The sequence below is a fragment of the Leptonychotes weddellii genome, chromosome 4, assembly GCF_054177405.1.
Source record: "Leptonychotes weddellii isolate Sample4059 chromosome 4, ASM5417740v2, whole genome shotgun sequence".
Lineage (NCBI taxonomy): Eukaryota > Metazoa > Chordata > Mammalia > Carnivora > Phocidae > Leptonychotes > Leptonychotes weddellii.
In genome coordinates, this window is record NC_138372.1 from 46,042,731 (window position 1) to 46,069,094 (window position 26,364).

General features: G+C 37.9%; 1 protein-coding gene across 1 annotated transcript in view; it reads left to right on the top strand.

The window, feature by feature from the left end:
- PATJ (PATJ crumbs cell polarity complex component) overlaps nt 1-26,364 on the top strand; it is a 332,644-nt gene that overhangs the window by 63,291 nt on the left and 242,989 nt on the right. Inside the window, exons 15-17 of the mRNA XM_081816865.1 lie at nt 3,066-3,200; nt 9,225-9,386; nt 13,220-13,351. Coding sequence (XP_081672991.1) covers nt 3,066-3,200; nt 9,225-9,386; nt 13,220-13,351 — 429 coding nt within the window. The remainder of the gene's footprint in view (nt 1-3,065; nt 3,201-9,224; nt 9,387-13,219; nt 13,352-26,364) is intronic.

The following is a 26,364-nucleotide window of genomic DNA, read 5'->3' on the forward strand; positions in this document are numbered from 1 at the left end:
TTGTTGTTAAAGATTGATTTATTTGAGAGAGAGATTGAGGGAATGTGAGCAGGGGGAGGGGCAGAGGGAGAGAATCTCAAGCAGACTCCTGAGAAGCACAGAGCCTGACTCAGGGCTCAATCTCATGACCCTGAGATCATGACTTGAGTCGAAATCAAGAGTCAGACACTTAACTAACTGAGCCCCCCAGGTGCCCTTGTTGGCGAATTGTTTTCTTACTTGTTTGTGTCTGCTTGCCCTCTTGCTTATTTATCGTCTGTCTTTCACACTGATATTAGTTCTGTGGGGGGTCAGGACTGTTTCTTTCATTCACCTTATGATTCCAGCTCATAACGCAAATCCTTGCACATAGTTTATATCCTATAAATATATGCTGCATATCATGTCCAGACTAGATTGTAGATCGGTGGTATGCTTGTAAATGTCTAGCTCTCACAACAGCAAAAGAAATCAAACGAGGGCACCTGGGTGGCTCAGTTGGTTGAGCGACTGCCTTCGGCTCAGGTCATGATCCTGGAGTCCCTGGATCGAGTCCCGCATTGGGCTCCCTGCTCGGCAGGGAGTCTGCTTCTCCCTCTGACCCTCCCCCCTCTCGTGTGCTCTCTCTGTCTCATTCTCTCTCTCTCAAATAAATAAATAAAATCTTTCAAAAAAAAAAAATCAAACGAAAAGCAGTCCAAATTTGTAGTATTTACCAGTACCTGTGGTGTAAATAATCCCACCATGGCAGATTTCAAGCTACCTGAATGACATCACTGACACTAAGTTGGGAAACGATTCACAATAGCACTTCATCATTTCAGATTTCTCTGTGGGAACAGAGCTATTTAATTACCTTGCCCAGCTTCATTTAGCAACTCAACAAATCATCCATTTCATTTGTCTTTCAGTTCACCCCTTCAGTAGCATATAGAGTATTTAGATAGTATTTCCACTGTACATAGTAGTCCCTTAAAGAAGGTAGATAGTGTGGTAAAAATAATTAGGAAGTGATGGATTTTGAATACTTATTAGATTTATTTTTAATATCATTTATTTAACTGTAGCTGTATAGAATTTATTTTTTAGTGATGGCTACATTTAACAGCTGACTTGCAAAATTCCTGAAAATTGAGCAATCTGTTCTTGCAAGCAGTCTTCATACCACTGGGGATGACCTATGGTTGGACATACTGACCACTCTGCCCCAGTGTTTGCTTCATAAACAAAGGAAGGGAGAGAGTTGGCAGACATGGATGGGTTAGTTTTTCTTTACAGAAACATTTGTCTGAGAGTTTTTATTTAACCTTTTTAACTATTAAAGAAAAGACTAAAAAAACAAAAACAAAAACAAAACCCACCAACATTAATAAAACCGATGTCGTCTTCTGGTTTGATATGCATGATTTGGTACAGTGACTCGGCAAGAGGATGAAGGGACCACAGTGAGAAATAAAGAAATCACAGAGAGGAAACAAGAGTAAAAACAATGCTAACCTTCCATTTAGAGCATTAGAACTTGCCAGAGATGGTTGTAGATCCTGAAGTGCTTGGTGGTCAAGAGCACTTAATTTTCAGAAAATTAGCCCAGGGCCAGAAATCCCTCATGCCTGTTTTAAGTCATTGAGGTCTTGGTGTGCTGGACTGCTTGCCACTTCACATTTGTCTGTGTGTATATAGTGGGAAGGAAATCAACCCCAGATGGTGTCTGAAGCCTGTAGAACTCTGGGGATTCAGAGCAGATGACTAAGGGGAGGTGACAAGCTCAGAGATAAGGGGTCACAGGGAATAGGAAATATGAAGGAAGAACCATGTTGTAGATGCATTACCATGCTGTGTAGGGTTTTCTCCTTATCAAATACATAGTTAGAGGGGGACCTTGTATTTTTAGATAAATAGACTGTTGATATAGGAAATATAAGTCATGATTAGTACCATTTACCACATTTGAGTTTATATAGCCTCAATGAGAAATCATGAGCTCCATCTTTAAAAGTCAAGGGAGTAGAGTTTGGTGAGTGCATTTGACCTTTACAGCCAACAACACCAGGTGTCATCTCTTTACCTTGACATGGGCTGGAGTTTCTTAACCCTTGACTCATATCTGAGCCCATATGAATCCTTCTAAGCCAACAGTGTCAATCCTAGGATGGAATAATGATTGCCTTCCTCATTACATAGCCACCCTTCCCCAACTGGAAATTGTTCCCACTAAAGTTGGTGAGATGGAAAAGGAGTTCTTTTTTTTTTTTTTTTAAAGATCTTATTTATTTGACAGAGAAAGAGACAGTGAGAGAGGGAACACAAGCAGGGGGAGTGGGAGAGGGAGAAGCTGGCTTCCCACTGAGGGGCTCAATCCCAGGACCCTGGGATCATGACCTGAGCCAAAGGCAGATGCTTAACGACTGAGCCACCCAGGTGCCCCAGAAAAGGAGTTCTTGGGTGAGGCATCATTTTTCACAGATTAGTTCAAAAAAATATTTAATGAGTCCATGTTTTGTGCCTGGTACTATTGTGGGGTCTGAGGTTATAGAGAGAAGATACAAACTTTGCACTTAAGCAGGGGGAACGATCAAGAAAATAGAAATTCTAAACACAGTAGGTTATGAGCTGTGATGGAGATCTATACAAGGTGGTCTTGGACCCCAAACAGAGGCACATTAACTCAGATATCAGGAAGAACTTCCTGGAAGTGACACTGCCTTAGTATTGAAGTGTGAGTGGAAATTAGGTAATAAGGAGGAACTAGAATGTTCTGGGAGATGGGAAGCCCTGCAGAAAAGTGAAACCTAGAATCCATACTGGGAACTATAGAAAGTTTGGAATGCCTGATGCTTAGAATTGAAGGCAGGACTGTACATCCGTCTCTCTATCCCTCGGGAATCTGAAAGGAAAAGAGTAAGAGCAAGAAGACAAATTATTCATATTTTATTGGTGGCTAGTTTTCCCATTATTGTCCTCCATTGGGACCTTGATGATCTGATTCAAGAGGTGGGATTTTCATGTCAAAATAATACTTGATGGAGGATTAACAGCTGGATATGCCCTTGTCAGGTCTGATGTTGTTGCTTTGTGTTTTGCTACAGCTGCTGCCGATTCATACTCTGAGGCTTGGCATGGAAGTGGATTCCTTTGATGGGCACCATTATATCTCTTCAGTTGCTCCAGGTGGTCCTGTTGATACACTGAACCTCCTGCAGCCAGAGGATGAGCTTCTTGAGGTAAAATTTCTGAGAGATAAAAGACACAGGACAGTAATTTCTGAGTTGTAGGAAAATGTATTTTTACTAGAAATACACTGAATTACATTACTGCCAATGTAATGTGAACTACTTACATTGAAAAATACTTGGGGACTATCTTTTCTTTTTTTCTTTTAAATTTTATTTTATTATGTTAGTCACCATATATTACATCATTAGTTTTTGATGGGGACTATCTTTTCAAGTATACAACACAGTATTGTTAACGATAGTCCCTAAGTTGCTGTAAGAGTAGATCTTAAATGTTCTTACCACCCCCCCACCACACACACAAAATGGTAACCATGTGAGTGATGAATGTGTTAACTAACTTCACTGTGACAGTATTTCACAATATAGATGTATGTCGAATCATGACATTGTACACCTTAAACTTACACAATGTTGTGTGTCAATTTTATCTCAATAAAACTGGAGAAAATGAAATAAAGGCAAAGAAAAATACAGCCTATGTAATGATAAAGAAAATAGATAATATGCTTTCAGTTCATTTTCCCCATCTTTTGGGACTCCTTAGATGTTCTTTTGAGTGCTTATTTAAGTGATTGAGAAAGAAGCTAATGTCCTGTTTTAGTTTAATAGCATAATTAGGATTTTTTTTTAGCAAATTTCTTTTCTTTTTTAAAGATTTTATTGATTTGGCAGAGAGAGAGCACGCACAAGCAAGGGGAGGGGCAGAGGGAGAAGCAGGCCCCCTGCTGAGCAGGGAGCCAGATGCGGCACTCGATCCCAGCACCCTGGGATCATGACCCAAGCCGATTAACTGATGAGCCACCCATGTGTCCCAGCAAAATTCTTTTTTTTTTTTATTAAGGTACTTTTTTTTTTATTCTTATGTTAATCCCCATACATTACATCATTAGTTTTAGATGAAGTGTTCCATGATTCATTGTTTGTGCATAACACCCAGTGCTCCATGCAGAACGTGCCCTCCTCAATACCCACCACCAGGCTAACACATCCCCCACCCCCCTCCCCTCTAGAACCCTGTTTGTTTTTCAGAGTCCATCGTCTCTCATGGTTCGTCTACCCCTCCGATTTCCCCCGCTTCATTCTTCCCCTCCCGCAAAATTCTTTTTTAAGAGACAAATTCCTACCCCTTGTTTGCAACATGTAGACACATTCACTTGCAGGTTTTATTGGTTATTTCTAATAAGAATTAGGCTAGCTGGATAGGCTAATGTATTAGGCTTATGTATTACTGACTGGTATTCAGATTGTCTCCTTGGGACTTGCTTCCCCAACATGGCAGCCTCTGTGGGCTCACTCAGGCTCCCCAGCCTATCTTCAGCTAGAGCAATTCTAGAGCACTTCTGCTTTGATATAACCTTCTTGAGAGATTTTGTTAGATTGGATGGTCTTAGAGCTAATGTAACAAACAGCATTGAATCCCCTAATTTTAAAGACAGGAAAATAAGGCATTGATTTTCCCCAACTTTATATACTCATAGCATGATGACTTTAGTTCATGTTTTCTACCTCCCACTTCACTGTTTTTTCAAATACACTACTTCCTAAGCTTATAAAAAAATAAATGTGGGAAATGGTCAGACTTAAAGCTATGTAAAAGAAGGTTCTGCCAAGAGTTAGGAACCACAAGAAGTTCTAACTTGGGTTTAATAGAATCAACCTTGTAGCCTTAGCCAAGATTAGACTCCAATGGGCCTTGATTTTAGAGATGTCTTTCTAAGGTTGATGTTTACTCAAAGTGAAATGACAAGGATAGCAAATAGGGTTGTTGGGTGCAGCTGCATTTTTGAGCAGTGTCTGGCCACCTAGAGAAGTATGTTGAGAATTCTGGGCTGACTTCTGAGGTCAGAGGGAAAGCTGCTATGACTGGTTGTTAAATTTTGTTATAAGCATAGGAGGGCAAGATGTTGGAGTCCTGTTTTAAGCTGTAGTAAGCAGCTTATTTTTAGAAGTGCTCAGGGAATCCTACTGGGATGCTTATTGTGGAATAATGTCTTTAGGTTTTACTACATGACTTAGGGTTTTTTTGTTTTGTTTTTTGTTTATTGTTTTGGTTTTGGTACTGAGATCATATCTTTTGATTGTTGGGGCACATACATAGCTTTATGGATATCAAACATGATAATCTATAGATTAGAGACCATTTCTGTAGTTTTTAGGTATTGAGAAAGGAGATATTTTTGTGTGGAGAGAAGTGTAATTAGTAAAAACCAGTTTGATTCTCTTTTTTTTTTTGGGAGAAATATACATGTATACCTGAAAGTAACATGGTATGTCAACTACAATTTTTTTAAATTTTAATTTCAGTGTAGTTAACATACAGTGTTCTGTTAACTACAATTAAAAGAATAATAAAATACTTTTCTCCAAGAAAAAATATGCATACAAAACATATAATCAGGTAGTATACTGAAATTCTTAAGTAAAGATTTCTGGTGAAAACACTGGAGATAGGGAGTGAAGCAAAGGCTTGAAGTCAGAAGAGCTGCCTCTGCATTTTAATTTGCCACAGCTTCACAATCTGTCCTCTGACATGTCACTCAACTGTTTTTGAGAGTTGTTTTTTCATCAATAGGTGGCTACCTCACCATTATTTTATGAGGGTCTAGTGGAATATCATCAATGTAAACTTTTATTTTATTTTAAAGATTTTATTTATTTGAGAGAGAGTGTGCGAGCTGGTGGGGGTGGGTGTGGAGAGAAACAGAGGGGGAGGGAGGGGGAAAGAATCTCCAGCAGACTCAGTGCTAAGCATGGAGCCTGACCTGGGGCTCAGTCTCAGAACCCTGAGATCATGACCTGAGCTGAAACTAAGAGTCAGACACTTGACTGACTGAGCCACCCAGGTGTCCCTTAAGCTTTATTTATTTATTTATTTTAACATACAGTGTTTTATTAGTTTCAGGCATACGATATAGTGACTCAGCAATTCATACATCACCCTGTGCTCATCACGACAAGTGCCCTCGTTAATCCCCTTCACCTGTTTCACCCACTCCCCACCCACCTCCCCTCTGGTAACCCTCAGTCCTCTGTAATTGAGTCTCTCTTTTTTTTTTTTAAGAGTCTCTTTCTTGATTTGTCTTTTTCCCCCCTTTCCTCATTTGTTTTGTTTCTTAAATTCCTCAAGTGAAATTGTATGGTATTTGTCTTTCTCTGACTTATTTCACTTAACATTATATTCTCTAGCTCCATCCATGTCATTGCAAATGGTAAGATTTCATTCTTTTTTATGGCTGAATAATATTCCAGTGTGTGTGTGTGTGTGTGTGTGTGTGTGTGTGTGTGTGTACCACATCTTCTTTATCCATTCCCTTCATCAGTCGCTAGACACTTGGGCTGCTTCCTTAATTTGACTGTTGTAAATAATGCTGCTGTAAACATTGGGGTACATGTATCCCTTTGAATTAGTGTTTTGTATTCTTTGGGTAAATCCCCAGTACTGTGTTTGTGGGATTGTAGGGTAGTTCTATTTTTAACTTTTTGAGGAACCTCCATACTGTTTTCCAGAGTGGCTGCACTCATCCATGTAAACTTTAAAGCATTACCTCACTGTGAGAGATAATACTTGGTAGTATTATCACTGTAAAAAGGCATAAACAATCTTTATGGGTTAAGATGAATGAGGATTGAATGAGGTAATGTGGTGGGACAATACTTGTACAGTGTTATGTACTCTGCAAATGTGTATGTGTGTGTTCTTTCTAATAACAAAGTCTGAATAATTGAGACTTGATAGCACTTAAGAGAGTCTCAAGTTGGAGGGCCTAGAGAAATAGTGTGAACTCTAAAATAAAAATGGGCTTATTCTGAATAGCCAGATATAGAAATAAAAAATATCTCTCTAAAGTTAGCCAAATAAACTCCTGAACCTAAAGTGTGTGTGTGTGGGGGGGGGGGGGTGTACTCCTTAGAGCTTAAAACCAGAAACACAAATATGCTTTGGGGTTAGAACATTGTTCCAAGTCTTAGCCCAGAGCAGCTATTTACAGCAGCCATAAATCCTCTTAGATAGGGGTAATGGTAATGGGAAATGTGACCAATCCCTTTAACAGTGGAGAGCAGTGAGGAGGACTACCAGGCACTGCTATAATAATTGGAGACGATTCAAATGAATAAATAATGAGCTAAATAAATATTTAAATGTACTCCAAGATAAAAACCTGAAAAGTGATTTTCTAATTTGTTGAAGTAATGTGAAACACAAATTAAGACTTGCATATGGGGAGAATTCCTGGCTTTGGTTATACCCGCTTGCTTGCTTCTCAGGATAGGGCACTGCACGTTTGGATGATTTGAGAACTTTCTGTGTTTTGGCACCAGTTGGCACTGGGGACATGATGTGACCAGTGAAGGTTGACTTTGAGTTCTTCTGAGGAAAAACCTTTATCAGCTGCTGAACTTGCTGTTCCCCGGATCTCTTTCATCAGTCAGAAAGTCCTGGGAGATGATAATTGACTTTTCTACCAGGACCAGCTCCCTGAAGCACGTACGGGTCTCTTTACTCTGTTGTGATATCTCTGTAAATAATTAAGAGGCAGAGATATGATGTCTGGCCTGACGGCTAAGTGCTTGTATGTTGAGGGCCTGAGAGTGACTCCCATGGATGATTGACTTGGGGCTCAGACTGCTGCCGCGGAGATGCTTGCAACAACCCACAGTGTCATATTCTCGGAGAAGGACAGGTTCTGTGCAAAGGTTTCTCCCAGGAAAGTCAGCCCCACCAGTGATCTGGACATTAGCATGGCACCTGTCAGAAACTGATGCCCGCCCAGAAATATCTTTAAAACTAATAATGCCACTGAACCCTCCCAGGAAGGTAGGAGTCAGATGGGAAAAGATTGGGTTAATGCCTGGATTATGTTCATGCCTCAGCTTTTGGGCAGTAGCAGGCAGATCAGTTTTAGTGGCATTGAGTCAGAACTGAGAGAGCTTCTGGAGCTTAAGTCAAATAGATAAAAAATCAGAATAGGTTTATCTTTCTAAGTCATCTTTGGTGCAAAATATTATTACTGTGCACTAAAATATGAAACTTAGATAATTTTGTGGTGATAAGTGCGAAGCATTAGGAGTAGTTGGTTATCATTTTGTTCTTTTAAGCATATGGAACACACATCAGACAATTTGAAAACTGACACACCTCCTATACTTGACGGCTGTGTGAGCAGAACATGTAAGAATAGAAGGGAGGGAAACTTACATGTATTTCTATAGACATGATTTCTCTAGGATGGTATTAAGCATCAGAGAGGGAGAAAAACCATGAGAGACTCTTAACTCTAGGAAACAAACTGAGGGTTGCTGGATGGGAGGTTGCGGGGGGGAATGGGGTAACTGGGTGGATGGGCATTAAAGAGGCCATGTGATGTGATGAGCATGGGTGTTATATGCAACTGATGAATTAATTGAACTCTACATCTGAAACTAAGGATTTGCTATATGTTGGCTAATGGAATTTAAATTAAAAAAAAGTTTATGGCATGTGAAAGAAAATTGTGAAAAGTGATGCTAAATTTTGACAGCTGAGTATCCTAGATTTTGTTACCTACACATTGTAAATTGAGCGGTTTTTAATTACAGCTTTCAAATTAGTGTGAATATCTATAATGATACTTTTATGAAATGAAAAAGCAAAAGGAGGTGGTCTTAGGAAGGCTAGCAATGATATCTAGTGTATTTAAGGAGAGATGTATAGAAGTAGATGAGGGAATTCAACATTGGAGGGTAGAAAAGAGAAACCATGGAGGTGTGAAAAATTAGGCAGATCACTTGTCATCTGCACACATCTTAGACTTTCTTCACTGAAATTCAATAAAGGTTTAGCCTTAATTTTTATACATTTGATTTCTAATGTTTTTAGTTACTACTAAAATAATGTGGTTACATTTAGACCCTTTGTTCATGGGGAAAATAAAACAATCCTGTTTTTATTTGGATAGATCCACGTGAGCATGGGACTGTGGTTTTTTCTTCGGGGCCTGCTCAATTCTGACTTATCACTTGTCTTTCTAGGTCAATGGCGTGCAACTGTATGGGAAATCTCGCCGAGAAGCAGTCTCTTTTCTCAAAGAGGTGCCTCCTCCCTTTACCTTGGTTTGCTGTCGACGATTATTTGATGATGAAGCTTCTGTGGATGAACCAAGGAACACTGAAGCCCCTCTTCCCAAGATGGAGGTACTAGCTGAATATTCTATGGTTCCCATAGGAATGAGCATTCATCAAGAATGCCCTGAAGAGTGTATTTGGATATGAAAGGAGGGGAGAAATTTCCATCTTCTTTTATTTGACTGCAGTAGCGCTCAAAGGCAATAATGCATAGCTTTACAAACCGTTACTTTTCGTTTCACATCATAAAACTTTTTCTCTTCTTTTTTTTCTTTTTACTTGAAATGTTGGTGACATTAATGTGCATGCACTTCGATTTTAGAGAACGTTTTTTTAGTAATTTCCTGGGCTCATTACTTTTGGCTCCCAGTTCAACTCAGTTCATCTTAAACTTAAGATGTTGGTGAGTGTTGAATATCTAATGGACTTCCCTTTTTCAGAGCCTTAGAAATATGAAGATCTATGACCAATTTCGAAGTGAGTAAAAATTGCTGTAAAAGCCTTCAGAAGGTCAGAGAATAAAATAACATTTTCTGTGCTCTTGGTACTTTTTTTTTTTTTTTAAGAACATTGTGATTATAAAAACAGTTTTAAGCACGTGCTTTACCATTTTTTTTTTTAAAGATTTTATTTATTTACTTGACAGAGACAGCGAGAGAGGGAACATAAGCAGGGGGAGTGGGAGAGGGAGAAGCAGGCCTCTCACGGAGCAGGGAACCCAATGCGGGGCTCGATCCCAGGACCCTGGGATCACAACCTGAGCCAAAGGCAGACGCCTAATGACTGAGCCACCCAGGTGCCCCCGTGCTTTGCCATCTTATGCCAATTGTAACGTCATCTCTTATGCCACTTCCCCTACCCTACCCCCACTCCCTTACAGATTATAGTTCCTTAACACCAGTTTATTTATTTATATATTTTTTAAGATTTTATTTATTTGACAGAGAGAGTGTACAAGCAGGGGGAGCAGCAGAGGGAGAGGGAGAAGCAGACTCACCGCTGAGCAGGGAGCCTGATGCAGGGCTTGATGCCAGGACCCTGAGATCATGACCTGAGCTGAAGGCAGACATTTAACCAACTGAGCCACCCAGGTGCCCTGAGCTGAAGGCAGACATTTAACCAACTGAGCCACCCATTAACACCAGTTTAGACACACAGAGCCTTCCCTTTACCTGCCTGTGGTCTGAGTTTCAAGATAATCATGCATCTACCACTTAGTGAATTCTTGAGCAAATAACTTGACTTTCTGTTCATATTCTTTCTTTGAAAATTGTGGATACTTATAGTACTTACTGCCCTCATCAGTTTGTGTGAGAAGGAAATGAAGTAATATATGCCCAGCTCTTAGTGCAATGCCTTGCACATGAGAAGTGCTCTGGAAAAGTTAATTATAGCTCTTGACTCCTCCAGTCCAGCCATCTTTGTTTCCTGATTGCCTGAAGTATGTGCGAGGCTAGCCCTGCCTTATGGTCACAGATGCTTTCATGTGTATTAAGCTTGCTTTTACAAGAAAACTTAGCTCCTGTGAGCAGAGTTGTATCTTAAAATTATTTTGTGTCTCATAGTGTTTTTATTCTGTACCGGGTGTATAAGAATTGCTTAGTCCATTATTGATTGAGAATCTTTTTTTTTTAAAGATTTTATTTATTTGACAGAGAGAGACACAGCGAGAGAGGGAACACAAGCAGGGGGAGTGGGAGAGGGAGAAGCAGGCTTCCCGCGGAGCAGGGATCATGACCTGAGCCGAAGGCAGATGCTTATTGACTGAGCCACCCATGTGCCCCGAGAATCTTTTTTTTCTTAATGTTTATCTTTGGTAAAACATATTTCAGGGAAGGAACTTGAATACCACTTTTGTGATTCTTAGTATCTTTGCTAAAATTCATGTGGATGAGGGCTTACCTCTAAAGATTGATAAAAATGCCTTTAATCTAATCTTACAGGGTGTGTAAATCACCCAGCTTGCTGACTCAGTGCTCCCATCTGTCATCCTTTACCACAATGGGTAAACAACAGCTTTGAATTATTCTAAATGTCAGCCTTGCTGCCCATTAGTTGATTGCTTTCTATTCTGTAAATACAGGAGTTATACAGAATTGATTGTATCAAAGTGATGTATCTCAGGTTGGAGTATAATATCTTATATACCTTGGATGCTTTAACATTTCTGTAAACTTAGGCTTTATAAGTGTGTGCGGTTTCTTAAAATCCTGGCTTTTCTTTTTTTTTCTTTTTTCATTTATCCCCATATCATCTTAGGTTCTTAAACCTTATCTGGTTAGGCAGCTCAGCCAGAATTCTAATGCTCATTAATAAGTGAGGGTATTAAATGCCCCAGTAAAACATCAATCATATTATATTAGCTATTGGAACTTTACTTTTTATTGGAAGGTATAAAAATGTTTTCTTTTTAAATATCATTTCCTCACATCAGGCTGATATATACAGAGGTTATTGATCCAGAACATCCCACTAATTTCAAGTTTTGTAATTCAAGAACCCAGAAATTGTTCCCATGTTTAGACTCAATCCACCATGGATTGAGTTTTGACTTTCCATGTCCTGCGGGGACAGTTTGAGGACCAACCCTAATTTAAAAAATGTTTTTGTACTTGCTATGGTGCCTTACTCTTCCATATTAGATGGGTCCCCTCCCTTTGATTTCATTAAGTGGATTTTCTAATGCAAGTCACTAAAAATTATGTTCCTGGGAATGATGCACTTTGATTCTATTTACTAAGAGCACCCTAAGTTTTAAGAAGTCTATTTTTAAAGATTACTATTTAGTCTGTAGCTTTATTTAAAAAGTTTCAAGGGATATGCAGTCAAAGATGGATGATTTGTTAATGTATTGGACAAATATTTATCAAGCGCCTACTGTGAGCCGGGCTCTGTTGTGTGCTGAGTGGATAGCTATTGGTAAACCCCATGGTAGCCCACACAGAGTTTCCATTCTAGCTTGTCATTTTGTTAGTTGCTAGGGCTACAAAGAACAAGAAGATAATCTTTGAGCTTCAGATAGATGTTCAGAGTATTTTGAGGAAGATAAATCATATGAAAACGCAATACAGTGCTGTAAATAGTAATAAAAACTGAAGTTTGAAGCAGCTCTTCTTCTGTGTAGTCGACTCATTTACCCGCTATCATTGAGCTTCCTAGAAGTCCCTGTAGCAGTGACTCTCCCTGAAAGGAGGGGGGCGCCTGGAATAGGGGCTTTGGGGGTATGAAGTCAAGGAAAATAACCAAGGACTTGTGTATTGGATAGTTTTGCTGACTTAGATCCTCCAAGATGAGATTTTCATTATTTCAACTCAGTGATTTTTTTTTTTTTTTTTTACCGGTTTTTTAGACTTAGATGATTCCCAAGGACTTGGATTTTTTTCCACTTTTCCTAGTGAAGTTTTTCTTGAAAATTTCCAGAAGCCAGCGAAGTGGTTTCTCTTGTGTCTTGTACTATCCTCTCTCTCTGTTGGCATCTTTCTATCTTTCACTGTAATTATGAGTTCATGTTTTGCTACCTAAATATCTTATAAGCTTTGATTGTATATGGTATTTTCATTTTTTTTCTTAAATTGCGTATTTTTCCTTTTATGCTTCTAATGGGATGACAGAACTCATTGAAGTATAAGAGGTCAGTGTTAATATTTTGAATGAAACAGGTACTTTACATTTAAAAAAATCCAACTCTATGAACAGTCTGCATTTTTAAGTACTTGAATTTCCATGAAGATCTTATACTAGAGTGTGTATGCCCCAGGGCATGCCCCTTCTGAAAAGATTAAAAAGATAAAGTATGCATGCCAAAGAGAATTCCCAGTTGGAGAAGAAGCTATGAGATTCCTGATATGTTAATTCTTTTCAGAATTGAAAGGACAATGTTTTGAAGCATTTATCTTTTTCAGGCTGACCACAGTGTAGGCATCAATACTGAAGATGATGATGATGGGGAATTAGCACTATGGTCTCCTGAAGTCAAGATTGTTGAACTCGTAAAAGATCATAAAGGCTTGGGATTCAGCATCTTGGATTACCAGGTATAAGAATCTATATTGAGTTTTTGGAGAGATTTGTTTTAAAGGTATGTGAAGTAGTAATTATTTAAGGTACCCACTAGGGAAAACTGAATGATTTGAGATATAATGCTACCATCCAAAGACAGGTGTTAAAATTTCCATTGTTACCTTTGCATTTGGTAGCTTTCTTAGTGAATAAAATGAGGGATGATACAATAATTGAACAGTGAGGGAAGCAATAATTTTATACCCATGGATGCTTTTAGAGACTGGAGTTTGAAGAATTTTTTTATATGGAGGGTTTTTCAGTCCCATTTTTATTGAAATCTATTTCACATATCATAAAATTCATGCATTTCAAGCATGCTTTGGGTTGTTTTTAGTATATTCGGAGTTGTGCAGCCATCCCCACAGTCTAATTTTAGAACCCTTTCATCACCCCAGAAAGAAACCCGTCCACATTAGAGTCATTCCCAACTCTCACTCTTCTATCTCCACTTCACACGAAGGTTTTTGTTTTGCTTATTTGTTGATATCAATGAGCTTGATTAAATAGAAATGTTCTTGATGAAATTACATGTTTATATTTAACACAGAATACATACTATTTATGTATTTATATGTATTCCATTTATAGCTAAAGTCACTAATGCATTTGGAGGGTTGTGTGTGAAAGATCACAATAGGACATCTATATGTTGTATCAGTTTAGTGGTTTACAGTATTTTTAGACCTTCTGATTATCATGGGGAATTTAAAACTGTTGGCAAAAAACCTCTTCACTTTTAAGATGCATGTTTTAATACTTTAGTGCTGCCTAAACACATTGTGGTTTAATAAAGCAAAATGTACTCTATCAAAGCACATAAAATGCCAAGTGATATAAAAATCAATTTTTTTAATATAATAAGGCATTCGGGAACAGATTAAAAGAAAAATACTTTGAGCATTCTGTAAGAACATTAAATTCCATATTTAGGTAGTGTGATTTAAGATTACTGAAATAGATTGTTCGTTTTTGCTGGCATATTTCTGTGCCAGATAACCCTCTCTGTTATTAGAACTTTTCTTTGGAATATTACTGAATTATGATTTGTGGATTATAAATAATGCATATTTGGGGAAATATTTTTATCAAGTATCAATACTGTAAGATTTTAGAACTTTCTGTACTGGTTAATATAAGGGTATATGGGGGATGGGGTAACTGGGTGATGGACATTAAGGAGGTCACATGGTATAATGAGCACTGGGTGTTATGTAAGACTAATCACTGACCTATACCTCTGAAACTAATAATATATTCTATGTTAATTAATGGAGTTTAAGTTTAAAAAAAATAAAAACTATTAAAAATATAAGGGCATATCAAACAAATTGTAGGTACCATCTCAATTTTTCTTCCCCAATGTACCCTTATTATCTACCACGTGATAAATGATAAGCATTCGCAGAATGATTGAATAAAGTTTAGTTTAGCCAAAAATAACTGGAAGTAAATGAACACATTCAATGAGATTTTTTGTTAACCATTTTGATAATTAGGATTTAGTTTACGAAACACCTTTCAGATGAAGTGTTAGATATGAAAACACCTTTCAGATGAAGTGTTAGATATTCAGCTACATTTCCATTATGATTGGAACCTATATGTATTTGCATTCTTATATAATGGTTGCTCTTACCCTCTTAAATGACATTATGTGTAAGTTTTATATTTTGAATATTCCATGTTAAAGCAGAGAAGTGCTTTAGAAATAAAAACTTCAGTAAAGGAGAGAAAGAAAAAGTTGAGAGTCTTTAAGAGTTTAACCTGTAGTTAACAAGAATTCTTGTATCAGTTCTGAGCTTTACCCTTAAAAAAAAAAGTTCCAAATATGGAAAAAAATTTTTCTTCACTGCACTCCTATAGGTATGCCTTGAGGCATACTTTGGTTTTTTTTAATTTTATTTTTTTAATAAAATTCTAGGTTTCTCCCCCCACCCCTTATCCTCCTATAATCATCATTACATATACTGACATTTCTGCACAAATTGTATAAAGTAATTTTGCTGCAAAAGAAGTAATTTTGCCTTTGTGCTTCTCAGAGAACTGATAGAAAAATATTTTATTTTTTAAACGCTGTTTTGATTCATATTAAAGCACTCAGCTTATTTACTTCTGTAGCTAAACCTTGGAAGCAAAAACATTCAATCTTAAACTGAATTTTTTTCTCAAGTCAGTCTTAAGTACATTTACTTATAATTGTATTCAGCACATTTCACCATTTGTCAGTGGCATACAGAACTGTTAAACACTATGACATTTAGATGACACATAAACAATTTAAAATTTGGTTTCGGGCAAGCTAATTAAGTGGTTATATTGTCCATTGTTGTAATTAGGTAATAAATTCTAAAGTTCAAAAAAATTTTTTTTGCAAGGGCAGGTGAAGGTTTAGCAAAAGTCGTGAAAGGCCATGTTCCCGGCTATTACTGTATTTGATGCATCCTGTGTGAATTTATTAGGTAGCTGAATAGGGCCAATGCAGATCCACCCACATCCCCTTTCCCCACTTAGCACGTTTAGAGTAAGAATACTGTAGATACATTTTGGCCACACAGAAAGTTTTAGGACAGTGGGTGAGATTCCAGGTTGCATTAGCAGTATTGAAGAGATTGAAAATCTACTTAGCAATAGTAATTTCGCACTAACTGGTTTTTCTCTAGGATAGTAAGAACTTCCTCAGGAACCTGACAAAATTATATACAGTGTCTGTTTCATTGGTGCTTATGCAATTTCTTCATCTGTAAAATGGGGATAATGTCTAGCTCAAAGGATTGCTGTGGATTAAGTAAATGCATGTGTAAAGAAATAGGAAATGTTAACATTACTATGGGTATGTGAATATTGATAATCATCCAATTTAGAAAATAAACTACAGAAGTCTAGATATTGTCCTTGAAGGTATAGCCCTACTACAGTATATTTGAACCCTACCAATTTTTAGCTCTCTAGTTAGATTAGGAAAATTAATACGTAGATACCTTTGTTTAGTGAAATCTAAATTTAATTGTAAAATTACATTCTAAAATGGAACCAACTCCTGATGAACCATATGTGAGTTATCCTGTTGTGGATTATGGGCCAGCAGTTTGCTTTTGAGTGAGCAGATAAAGGATCTTGAATTGGCCATGGAACTATGGGGTAGTTATCTGGATAGGTGGAAGTCTGAAAATTCAAAGAGCAAAGAGCAAACTGGATATACATTTTCATGAAAGGCATTTAGAATAGATGGGGGCAAAGGAAAAGGAGAAAGCAAAAGGGAATCATATTTACTATAACATAGTAAACTATGGTTTACGTAGTTTTTATGTTGCAGTAAATATGATTCAGGTTGTAAGCCACCTCATTAGATTTTAGGATAAAGAGATAATAGCTTTATTGGCTCTGATTTGAATGAAAGTAGAATATTTATTAGTCTCAAATATTTCTAGGTACTACTCCATGTAGTGGCTAGTTAAAATCCTGCCTTATATGTCTACCGTATTAGAAGACTCATTGGTCACTATAATGTCATACCTTAGAGGATAGTGTCATGGAAAACAGCAGTGTGCGTAATTTATCAAGAACATGAATATTATGGCTTAACTATGTACTCTGTTTCTAAGCAATACAAAACTTCAGAAATATGGTTATAACTTTTTATAGTATAATTTCTTGCCAGTTTCTAGATGTGGTTTTCATATTGTGCTTTAGTTATGATTATGTGTAATGTCTTTCTTCCTTGGAATATTACTAATACTCATACTAATCCTAATATTAATACGAAGACAACTAATACAAATCCAATAATAATAGCTAACATTTATTGTTTACTGTTTGCTGGGCATTGTTCTGATTGCTTTATGTATTCCTCACAAGAACCCTGTGGAGTAGGTACTATTATTATCCTCATTTTTGAAGTGAGGAACCTGAAGCACAGAGAGGTTATGTAACTAGTCCAAGTTCACACAGCTAGTATATGGCAGAACTATAATTTGAACTCAAGCAGTCAGCTCCCAGAATCTATGCTTTTAACTACCATATTATGTTGCTCCTTTCCTTATGAGTGCATTTTATTACAGGAGATTTTTGTACTAAATTTATTATAGCAGATCTTCTTGTTTTTCCGGCTTGTAAAAAAATTTCATATCTTAAGGACAAGCTGCTAGATAGCATTCTAATTTTTAATGCTTATATGAAAGTTTAGTAAGTATTGAAAATTAATATGTGTTCATATGCATTGTGTAAAAGCTAGTGTTTATTGCTTCACATGAAAATAATTACAAATTTAAGAATGCTAAATTAGTGCAACTAATTTGGGCTATTATTCAATAATGAAGCAATTATTAGGTAGCGCGAGTCTGTGATTTTTAAAAATTTCTATCAAAAAGCTTGAAATAAATTTAGAATTGTGTGGATTTCACCTTGGGTTGACCTTATATATTAAACATGGCAAGTGGATATTTTCTGGTGTTTTGATTTATGTTGAACTTTGAATAACCCCTCATGATTATAATTTACTGGAAATGTTTGACATTAGCCAATTTTTGAACATTAGCCATGATATTGCCATTCTTAATACTTTTGAATTTCAGTGATTTAGAAGGTAAAATTTATTAACCAATAATTCTCTTCCTTCCAACATCCCAGTCCTCATTTCTCTCCCCTCCTGATATGGACAGACTCAATTTTTGCCAGAGCAGATATTTTTAAAAGACTTTGGGTTTATCTCAGACACTAAGATAGATAAAAATTAGAAAACATTATAGCATAGCCATTGAGAGGTGATTCATACATAAATACTGTTAGTAATATTTTAAAAAATTGTTTGAAAGACCAAAGACAAATGATGACTCACTAAAAACAATAGTGAAAATATTCCTCCCTATTAAAAAAAAAAAAAAGGCGATTAATTTTTCCTAACAGAAGAAATGGGTTATAAAGCCCAAATAGTATGAGTATAAAATATTGCAGTATTGTTGAGTCTTGGATATGGCATACCTTACTATTTCTGAGAAAAACTTAGTGTGCAGTTTTTGCCTGACTTCTTCCTAACTCCATTAGATAAATTCTTTAAAAAAAGATTTTAGGGGTGCCTGGGTGGCTCAGTCGTTAAGCGTCTGCCTTCGGCTCAGGTCATGATCCCAGGGTCCTGGGATCGAGCCCCGCATCGGGCTCCCTGCTCCGCGGGAAGCCTGCTTCTCCCTCTCCCGCTTCTCCCTCTCCCGCTTCTCCCTCTCCCACTCCCCCTGCTTGTGTTCCCTCTCTCACTGTGTCTCTCTCTGTCAAATAAATAAATAAAAATCTTAAAAAAAAAAAAAAAAGATTTTAAAACTTGTATGAAGAGATTGTGTAAATTTTATGTATGTGGCTTTAAATTGGCTTTTTTCTTATATGTACAACAGAATGACTTTCTCTGCACATTAGAAATGTATGTATGTATTATTATTACTATTTTTTAAGTACTTTATTTTTAAGTAATCTCCACATCCAACGTGGGGCTAGAACTTACAACCCCGAGAACTTGAGGGTTTTAATTTTTGCTATTTTCGGTGGCTGCGTCTACCAGTACACAGTGTTTACTAACTTGTGGAAGCCCAATATCATTACGTTCCTGTCAGCTAATTAGTTCAGAGAATCTAAGGTAGAGAATTAGATAGGTATTAACATAGGTTAGCATATAGTAGTACATACAGTAGTAATATTAAAAAGTCAGATACAAACCTATACTATTTCTAGAACCTAAGACACGGAGGACGGTCATGTGTTGCAGGTTACTATATGTACAGTTTCATGCTCAACGGACCTCGTAACATGGACACCAATATCCGGGCTGGTTTTTCCTTTTGTTGTTGTTTTTGTCTTTTTTTTTTCCCCCCAAAAAAGATTTTATTTATTTATTTGTCAGAGAGAGAGAGAGCGAGCACAGGCAGGGGGAGCATCAGGCAGAGGGAGAAGCAGGCTCCCTGCTGAGCAAGGAGCCCGATTTGGGACTTGATCCCAGGACCCTGGAATCATGACCTGAGCGGAAAGCAGATGATTAACCGACTGAGCCACCCAGGCATGCCCGCCCCCTTTTTTTAAAGGAGTTCTTTGGGTTCACTTCACCCGTGTAGGATTAAGATAGTAAGAGTAAGAAAAATGGCGTCAATCTGCTACTGACGGTAGTGTCCATGTTTTTGCAAATATATAGCTTGCTGTTGAACAAACCACACATCTGCATTTAAAGGTCACTTTTGCTTAGGCTGGTAAAGGCTATTCGGTGCCCGTCCCTGATTCCTATCCACATTTATTTTTATTAACATCAAAGTGCCAACTGGGGTGAAGATTTCTTTTCACAGAGGATTTGCTTCCTTTCCCTCTATGGGGAAGTTCTGTATCTTTTAAATCATTTTAAGCTGCTTCATTTGAAAAATAATTCTTAGTAGTGTGTTCATGGAGTGGATTGATTGTGGCTAGTGGGGAAATTCTCTTATGGCTTAAAGATTGCTTTTCAAGCCTGAGAAGTGGGTGAATGAAGGGAGCCCACTCCTGGTGTGTGGAGTCTGTAGTGTGCTCAGGATGATGACTGACTTCCAAAAACCACAGTGCAGCAAGACTAAAGGCATCAGGAGACCAGAAGCCACTTAATAAGAGATCAAAGAGGCTGTGTGTATATCAGCTTGAAATCCAGATAGTACAGATCAAAAGCTTGCCTTAGTGAGGCAGCTGCAGGGGGATGAGTTAGCAGGAGGCCCCAAAGATCTTAAGTCAGGCCTGATGTTGAACTTTGCGGGAATTTCATGGCTCCTCTGGAATACGAATTTGGAGGGGAAAAAAAATCCCATTGTGTCTAATGGGGGGGAGACGGAATAGAAGGCAGGCAGCAAATGCTTGTCAGCTGGTTGGTGCTTTCTCATAGGGTGACTCCCCTTTTATTTTATTTATTTATTTTTTAATATTTTATTGATTTATTTGACAGAGAGCAAGCGAGAGCAGGAACACAAGCAGGGGGAGTGGGAGAGGGAGAAGCAGGCTTCCCGGGGAGCAAGGAGCCCGATGCGGGGTTCGATCCCAGGACCCTGGGATCACGACCTGAGCTGAAGGCAGACGCTTAACTACTGAGCCACCCAGGCGCCCCGGTGACTCCCCTTTTAACAGATGTTTCTTAAGGACTGTTTCTGCTTCATACTAGGAGGCATTGCTGAGGAGGAGGAGAAGATCCTGAAAATGGTGTATCTGTTGTATTACCTTTCATGAGTGTTTCACAAATAGCCGAACTGCAGATTATTAGTGTTCATGAAATAGCCACAGAGAGCTAAAATAGAGGTATAAAGATGCTCAGATTTACTGCAAAACCTGGCAATTATATCTCTCTTGTGAAATGCTGAACATATTCCAGGAAGTTAGTGGGTATTAGTCTAGCTGCATATCTGTCTCCCATGTAATTAAAAACAGAATAATAACTGTCAAAAAAAAAATGTTGGTCTAAAGAGGAAACTCCTTCTCCAGAGCTATTTCATCACCAGGCTTTCCCGACCTCTCTGGGTATGAGGTGTTTTGGACGTCCTCCCTTGATTCTGATGTCACCATCGAGAACCATGGTGTGTAGATGACAAGTCATAGCCCCTCCTGCAGTATGGCAGAAAGACTGAATCAGAAACACCAACAGGTAATGAGAATGTTTTCCCCAGGCATGGTGCTTTGTACTGCTCTGCCCTGTCTGTGGGTGTCATTTGGAGCCAGGCAGTGATCAAAGAGGCCATGCTCTCTCCAGTGAGGGCCGGGAAGTGGTGCTGTCTCCTTGTGGTACCAGAGGCCTAATTTGTTAATGATGCATGAAAGGGGATTGGCTGCCTGATCTTTATATACCATTTTCTAGGGCTCAGATTTCCCTTTCAGCTGTTCCTTTTGTATTTTCCTTTAGTCAGATACGACATTCTCTCGTACGCCACTGTGAGCATATAGGATGGTTAACAGCACTAGCTTAGAAGTCAGAGAGGACCAGGTTTTCATTCTGGCTGTGCCTCCCTACTAGGACTTTGGACAGGCTTGTTAGTCTTTCTTATTCTCAGTTTACTAAAATAATCATCTCTGAGGTAGAAATAATATTTGCCTTATAAAGTTGTAAAGACTAAATAAAAGACGTATATAAATGCCCACACTTTCCTAGGCATAAAATAACATGGTTACCAGTTACTGAAAAATGATTATTCTGAAAAACAGAATCTGAGCACACAGTGGCTATACCTGTTACTCATTCTCTCCTTCAAAATAATTTATTGTTTGTTTAATATGAGCTAGTATGGGGTATATACAGATGAAAAGAGATGTTAAAGATCTTTGACAAATGTATATTGAGCATCCTCTATGGCAGGCACTGTTCTGGACATGGAGAATATAGTAGTGAACAAAATAAACCATAGACTCCATGTCCTCATGGAGTTTAAATTCAATTGGGAGTAGAGAGTCAGTGGATAAATAAACATATGTTATATACACTAAAGGAAGAGAACAACTCTATATAATAAATTATGGTTTTAGCAGTGCTGGAAGTGAGACTAAGCCTCTGTGATGATTGCTTTTTAGGATTCAGAGGGACCTTACAGGGAACTGAGGTATGCCTTGTAGACAAACAGGTAGTGGACATAGGAATGTCCCGGGATTGATTACTTGGTCCTTATTTCAAGTCTTGTTCTTCTTCTTTTTTTTTTTTTTTTTTAGTGGCTGTTAACTGTATGTACCTCTGTCTAAACTTTTGAGTTTTATTCCTTTTAATGAAAAATCCTTTGAGAAACTTTGTGTTCTCCTATTTTATTTGGAAAACAGGACACCATTTCACATGGTAATAATAGCCCATGATTATGGATTATGTGCTGCTGGGTCAGACATTGCTTACACCCTTGATATATACATGAACTGATTCAATCATCCCCACAAACCCATGAGGTAACTCCTGTAATCGTCTTCATTTTATGGCTGAGGAAACTTGGTAACAAGAGGTTAAGGAATTTGCTCAAGATCACCCAATTAGTCGGGAGTGGAGCTGGGCTTCTGAGCTCCAGTGGTGTGAAATACAGCCTTCAGACCAGAAACGACACTGATTCTTCATAACCATGGCTTTACACAGTGATAAATGACAAAAAATTTCCAGTTGTCTTTCCAGAGAAAAATACTTATTACAATTCCAAAAGATTTACTTGAGATCATTTCTTGTGGTTCCTTGCATTGACTCCTCCCACCTGGCCAAAGCTCTTTAGAGACCTGGCGGCTTTCTTCACCGCCAGAGAGTACAAACTGTTGTGTTACGTCCTAGATTTCCTAGCAGGACTCTGTGGCCTTTCTCCTGTACATTTTCAAAGTTGGCAAAGTTTTATTCTTCATGTTACATGCTGCATATTACAGAGTATTGGCTTCCCGTTCAAGGATTTTTCTTAAAAATCACAGAATTTTTTCTACGGAGTGCAGGGCATACTGTGTCCTTGATATGGCCGTGTGTGTCAGCAAACCTCCCAGCCTAGAGACAGTTTCTGTCTTTCAGTGTCTGCTCCAAGGGACAAAGAGGGCTGAGGACGCCATGCTGCTCTGAGCCTCTCTTCAGATGCCGAGGTCTATGTATCTGGAGAGTTACAGGGTCAGCTCTTTATTTTCACGTGTTACCATGTAAGCATAATATCACCAATGGTTTAGTAGTTGATGGCACTGTTGGTTTAAATCACATACGTTCAGTTGAGTTTAAAAGACGGTAAACTCAATGGTAATTGTTAACTCCTCAGTCCCATATTTCCTGCTGACTTCTCCGTCATCATCTTCACAGTGGTAAGTATTGAACAGTAACAGTACTTATGAAGTGACCTCTATGGACTTAGAAAGCACCTTTCATGACCTGTGTCATTTAATGCTTTGCACAGCTCTGTGAAATCTATACTATTGTTGTTCTCACTTCACCAATGAGAAACCCAAGTCTCAGCTAGTATGTATAAGTGCTTAGGCTGAGAATGATTTGTTGGGAAAATGAAAATAAATTCCAAAACTAACATTAGAAAAGCTTTTTCAAGTTTTATGTGTCTACATTTTCCTGACATCATAATAACTTTCAACTAATGTAGTTTTTTCCCCCCCTGGAAGATATTATATTATTTATAAATTCATTTTTCTACTTAACAGTTTTTTGGACAAAATACACATAAAATTGACCATCTTAACGTGTGCAGTTCTATAGTGTGATGTATATTCACATTTCAAGTAACGTAATTTTAATAGAGGGTGTGACTTTGTACTTGAGTACTACTGTCTGCCCAGTGGACATTTCAGCCAGATGATGGGACTTGTAGGTAAAGAATTGTTGTATGGTTTGTTTGTTTTATTTTCGTTAAAACCAGAAAAAGTCCTGGGCCAGGAGTGAATGGGAAACAATTACAGTATGACAAAAAATTTTCAAGAGATAAAACATTCAGGCAACAGATCTAATAGCCAAGGAAAATATCTAATCGGAGACTAGAAAGGATAAGAGAAAGAAATAATCTTCAAGAAGTGATTTCCACGGGACTCCTGCTTGAACCATTTCAATTATTATGGTGCTTAAAATAGACTTTTAAAAAGTACCAAGCTATGCAGAATAAAATTATGTGCAAGCTGATGTATTTTTCTTCCTCTTTACCATATATTTTGGTTTTTTAGCAAGTTTCTCTGTCCACTTCCCTTCCATTGCACTTTTAATTGCCTTATGTGCTGTGCTTACTCTGCTGCTCAGGGACTGTTTAGTTCTATGCATGATGCATGGAAAAATCTATTCTTAATGCCTAATAGTATTTAGGAAGTAATAAGACACAAGGAGCCAGGAACCATATCAGTTTAATCTATGTTGAGTGCACTGAATGTATTTTGTGGGTACTTTGTACATGATGGTGTTGTGGTAATTGGTATGATTAGTGTAATACTTGGCTATATTATAAAATAGTTAAAAATGGGATTAGATTCTGATAAGGTAGCTTGCCCATTATTCATTAAATCATTTATTTATTGCCTAGCATTCACTATAAATACATTTATTTCTCTTTCCTAAAACTAAATGCTTAGCTTGTTGGTCAAATCAGAAGCTCTTTTAGTATAATTAATTACATCCCACTATCTTAAACCAGAACTATTCTAGTGATTTTAATTCGACTAATAGTCCCTGACATGTCTTTTGATGCAATCTAAAAACGGCAAAGAAAAAAAAAAAGTTAAGACTCATCGTATAAAAAAAAAGGCACATGTCCTAAATACTTTGTTTTATGTTTTGTTTCGATTGTAGAATACTCAGGAAGTTAGATCTTGTGTAGTCACAGGCCTTTTTATGAGTTCTGAAAAGACATCACTAACTAAAATTATACCATATTTGTGACTATATTGTGCATCTTTTTTCATTACCGATGCTGTTTTGAATTAACTTTCACATCATACCCTACTTTTTATAGTGGTTTTCTGAATGTTTTGGTAGAAATTAATGACAAATTTGACTCAAGGTACTCTGTCAAATTTAGTTACAGGATTTTGGAGTTGGGGAAACAGATCCTAAGTGTCATATATCCAATGTTCTCATTTTACAGTTGAGGAAGCTGACTCAGAGAAATGAACTTGTGAAATTAGACACAGCCAGGCTGGCACCAAGCTGGGGCTCAAAACTTGTCCCCTGACTTCTGATCCACACCCATCCTACCACTAGTGGATTGAATAGCTGTCTTCCTTGTCTTTCTCCCCTATGTCTATTTTCTCCTTAAAAAAAAAAATATCCTTGGATTCTGTTTCCTGATTGACATTGCTCACAATGGAAATTTTAATTCATACCAGCTGTACACCAGAGCTTCTGCAGATCACCATTTTTTCTTTACAATATCTCTGTGTGTGTGTGTGTGTGTAAAAGAATCTTTCCTTTGCCTTTGTACCAATTCTTTCTTCTGCCTACCTCCAGGATGGAAGAGTTAGTGGTCTCCCTTTTTATTTTTATTTATTTTTTTTAAAGATTTTATTTATTTGAGACAGAATGAGAGACAGAGAGCAGGAGAGGGGGGAGGGTCAGAGGGAGAAGCAGACTCCCTGCCGAGCAGGGAGCCCGATGCGGGACTCGATCCTGGGACTCCAGGACCATGACCTGAGCCGAAGGCAGTCGCTTAACCAACTGAGCCACTCAGGCGCCCTCTCTTTTTAAATATATCGGTTTTTTTTTTTTTTTTTTCCAGTATTCTCCATCTTAGTAACTTACTTGAGATCTTACTTTGAAAATTCACTTAGTTGTTAATTTATATACTCCTCAGTTCAAATAATAGTGGCCATATTTACGAGCATACTCTTCAAGAAACAAGTATTTGCCACTTGTTGCTTTCTCTCAGTTAACCATTGAGTTGGAGTAATTCTCTTATCAAATATTCTGTAGGTATCTACCTCATGTTATCCAGAAATTAATGTATGTACATCCTTTAAAATTATTAAAATATACTTCCTCACACTTCTATGAATAAGTATTTGTGGAGTTAGGCTCAGTAGCCTCATTTTGTGATATTGTATACCACAACATTGAATTCATTGATTAGGAGATCTGTTCATTGGTAGAGCACTTTTTTTTTTTTTATTAAAGATTTTATTTGAGAGAGAGAGAGAGAGAGCATGAGAGGGGGGAGGGTCGGGAGGGTCAGAGGGAGAAGCAGACTCCCCGCTGAGCAGGGAGCCCGACGTGGGACTCGATCCCGGGACTCCAGGATCATGACCTGAGCCGAAGGCAGTCGCTTAACCAACTGAGCCACCCAGGCGCCCGGTAGAGCACTTTTTATTTCATAATTGTTTGAAGTTGTCTTCCCATCCATTTTTTGGAATCATTGTATTTTGGTGAAGGACTCCGGTGATCCAGGAGAGCAGTTATTTTGGTGTCGGGGCCGTACAGCAGCACAGAACTTTAAGAACTAATTCAAGGAATTAAACATGAGATTAAGACTATGTGACTTAACCATATTTCCTCTCATGAGTTTACTGTAGGCCAGCTTTATGTTTTAAT